The sequence below is a fragment of the Coregonus clupeaformis genome, unplaced genomic scaffold (genome assembly GCF_020615455.1).
Source record: "Coregonus clupeaformis isolate EN_2021a unplaced genomic scaffold, ASM2061545v1 scaf0535, whole genome shotgun sequence".
In the NCBI taxonomy this organism is placed as follows: domain Eukaryota; kingdom Metazoa; phylum Chordata; class Actinopteri; order Salmoniformes; family Salmonidae; genus Coregonus; species Coregonus clupeaformis.
The window spans coordinates 57,715-61,346 of NW_025533990.1; the positions used below are offsets into that span (position 1 = coordinate 57,715).

The following is a 3,632-nucleotide window of genomic DNA, read 5'->3' on the forward strand; positions in this document are numbered from 1 at the left end:
ATCAGCCAACATACCGAGTTGTAAGCTGTGGCAGGTGACATTATCAACGGAATAGCGGCTCCTAAATCATACGATTTAGAGGGCGTACAGTATTGCACGTCTCTATCTGATACCAGGTTGATTGTTGCATGTAACAACAAAGGAGAATTACAGGGAGAATTTACGTTTGTCGATTAGGGGAACTAACAGCAAAGGTTACGAGAACTAAAAACGACAAAGGTTAGGTGAATTTACGTAGCAGGTTAGGTGAACTGGGTTAAGTTTAGAATAAGGGTTAGGGTAAGGGTTAGCTAAAAGGGTACAGTTGTCCCTGACGCCACTCAAACATTCAACGTTTGGATTGTCAGACTTGTCAAGGATTACGCCCACCCATCCTGCAAGACCAACCTCCTTACTTTAGTTTCGGGTCTCAAGTAACTAGACCGTTAGTAGGTATCATACATCTAGGAGGTGTTCGGAAATACATCAAGTATATTTCATATGGCTCTGAGGCCAGGCTGGTGCCTCAGCAGCTAAAACCGCCCACGACATCTGTCATGTCATGCGTGTGACTGCATTAAGTGGACCTTGTGTAGAGTAGCTCTTAGTAAGTGTCACTCCTTTGTTTCAGGGTTGTAAACTCGGTGACCTGAATGGAGGGGTCCTGGATGGATGGGTGCTGGATGGAGGTGTCCTGGATGGAGGTGTCCTGGATGGAGGGGTGCTGGATGGAGGTGTCCTGGATGGATGGGTCCAGGATGGAGGTGTCCTGGATGGAGGGGTGCTGGATGGAGGGGTGCTGGATGGAGGGTTCCTGGATGGAGGGGTGCTGGATGGAGGGGTGCTGGATGGAGGGGTGCTGGATGGAGGTGTCCTGGATGGAAGGGTCCAGGATGGAGGGGTGCTGGATGGAGGGGTGCTGGATGGAGGTGTCCTGGATGGAGGGGTCCAGGATGGAGGGTTCCTGGATGGAGGGTTCCTGGATGGAGGGTTCCTGGATGGAGGTGTCCTGGATGGAGGGTTCCTGGATGGAGGGGTGCTGGATGGAGGGGTGCTGGATGGAGGTGTCCTGGATGGATGGGTGCTGGATGGAGGTGTCCTGGATGGAGGGTTCCTGGATGGAGGGGTGCTGGATGGAGGGGTGCTGGATGGAGGTGTCCTGGATGGAGGGTTCCTGGATGGAGGGGTCCAGGATGGAGGGGTGCTGGATGGAGGGGTGCTGGATGGAGGGGTGCTGGATGGAGGGGTGCTGGATGGAGGTGTCCTGGATGGATGGGTGCTGGATGGATGGGTGCTGGATGGAGGGGTGCTGGATGGAGGGGTGCTGGATGGAGGTGTCCTGGATGGAGGTGTCCTGGATGGAGGGGTGCTGGATGGAGGGGTGCTGGATGGAGGGTTCCTGGATGGAGGGGTCCAGGATGGAGGGGTCCTGAATGGAAGAAAGAGGAGAAACAGAGCCTTGTCCAACACCACCGGCAGAAATCCAATAAAACCACATGAAACAAGCCAATCACATGGCTTCCATTAGACTCCATCCACTTCAATGAAATATGGGCTCCCATAAAAAAAAAAAACTTCAAAAGGGGAAACTGCCATATTTTTATGCCATCTGAACGTTAAACATAAAAGGGGAACAGAGTCGATATGAAATCTGTTAAGTGTCTTCTAAATATACTCTGGAGAGTCAGAAATCATGAAGCATGGGTCTGGCATGTTACAAGACTGCTCAACTAGACTGAGTACGTGACGGATCGAATTGTACATAATGGCTATATGGAGGAAAATGGGGGAGGGTCATGGTTTTTCAATTTCAGTCAAGGGGAGGGTTTAGTCTTTTTTTAATCTAGTCCAGGGGAGGGTCATATAATTTTATAATTGATGAAATGTGAGTATTTCTCAGTTTTTTAAAATAATTTTTAGAATGAGTTGCTTATTAGGCGATACATCGATGTGTACCCGATGTCACCCCTCATCTCTGATGCTCTGCTGGGCGATAGCAATATCAAGTGCACCTATAGGCTATTTAGTGTGGTCTCAATCAAATGATCCATAGCCCATTTCTAAAACGGCATATCTAAGGCTCTGGTCTGTCCAAGAAGTGAGGGTTAATGGTAGACTTTACTATGCACTTTTTGAATTAAATTATTATTTGGGGTATAGGGGAAGGTCACTTGTTTCTTTTCAAGGTAAAATATATTTTGCTGAAGGGAGGGGCCATCCATTTTCATTTGAGAGAGAGGTCTGATTTTCTCCATGAAACTCTTATTATAAATAACGTTCATAGGAAAAAATAGAAATTGTGCAGCTTTTTGGTGTTAAAACGGTTTAATTGTGGATGTATGGGATTAAGTGGCTGTAGCTGGTTTAAGTGTGGAACTAAGTGGCTGTAGCGGCTTCTCAGTGGAGTCAGTGGGATGAGTGTCTGTAAAGCTTACAGTGTGCTTCCCAGTCGAAACAGCTCGTGCATGTATTATGACAACATTTTGTCACGTTTTTGTTCGTTTTGGTCTTCGGCAGTTTTTTATTTAGCTGTTCGTGCACAGATTTTTTTTTTCTTGAGGCAAGTCAAAGTTCGGTAGCCGAAGTCTACGCCCCTTCGTCTGTGATTGGTCAACAGTTCTACTCCTAGTAGGAGTGAGAACATGACGTGTTTGTTGTCATTCATCAAGGGACGACTAGTTTTCACGCACATATTTTCACTTGAGAAACACTGCACCAAACATCTTAGTTAGATGTAAAATTGTGCGACTAAGATCTCCTCAGCAAAAACATCAAAATGAATGACAGATTTCTTGATTTATCTTAGATAAATTCAGACTATTTAGAGGATTTTTTTCTGGATATGTTGTTCCTATGTTGATCGCCTGTTAATCTGAGCCCAAACTATCACGACAAAGCTCCTGGCTGTCAACTACCTATCAGATATGAGGAGAGTCTGATTTTTTCTGCACATGACAAATGGGGTGGACTGGAGGTGTGTCCTAGCCTGGTTGACACACCTCACATGGTCAGCGAGGGAGAGCACACTGGTCTGGACAAGAGACCGTTGGAAATGCAATATTCGCATTCGTGAGTTGTGCTTATTTCTGGCTGGGATTTGATTGGTTCTCTCATATGTTTATTTTTTTCCTGGGGGGTTGATACCTCACGTTATTTGGATTTGAAAATCCAACAGTTGTATTGGAAGGGGGCTGTGCTCAGGGGCGTGGCTGTCCATGTGTGTGTTTGAGAGGGGGCGGTGCTCAGGGGCGTGTCTGTCCATGTGGGTGTTTGAGAGGGGGCGGTGCTCAGGGGCGTGGATGTCCATGTGGGTGTTTGAGAGGGGACGGTGCTCAGGGGCGTGGCTGACCATGTATGTGTTTGAGAGGGGACGGTGCTCAGGGGCGTGGCTGTCCATGTGGGTGTATGAGAGGGGCGGTGCTCAAGGGCGTGGCTGTCCATGTGGGTGTATGAGTGAGAAAACCCTTTATTTGGATAGTCCATTTGTAGATGCTCTACAGACTATCAGTAACATTTCAACTAACTATCTACAAACGCTAGCTTTCACCCTAACCTTAACCATTACCCTAACCCTTATTCTAACCCTGACCATAATCTCAGCAAGCAGTTGCTTATATCCAAATAAGACCAAAAGCACAGCCCCCTTCATTATC

General features: G+C 47.3%; 1 protein-coding gene across 1 annotated transcript; it reads right to left on the reverse strand.

Moving 5' to 3' along the window:
* Positions 1-583: 583 nt before the first annotated feature.
* LOC121577189 (repetitive proline-rich cell wall protein 2-like) lies at positions 584-3,046 on the reverse strand. The gene is made up of 2 exons (XM_045215853.1): positions 2,984-3,046; positions 584-1,408 (listed from the first exon to the last, which is right to left on the reverse strand). The coding sequence occupies exons 1-2, from the start codon at positions 3,044-3,046 to the stop codon at positions 584-586; spliced, it is 888 nt and encodes a 295-aa protein (XP_045071788.1).
* Between the last annotated feature and the right edge of the window lie 586 nt (positions 3,047-3,632).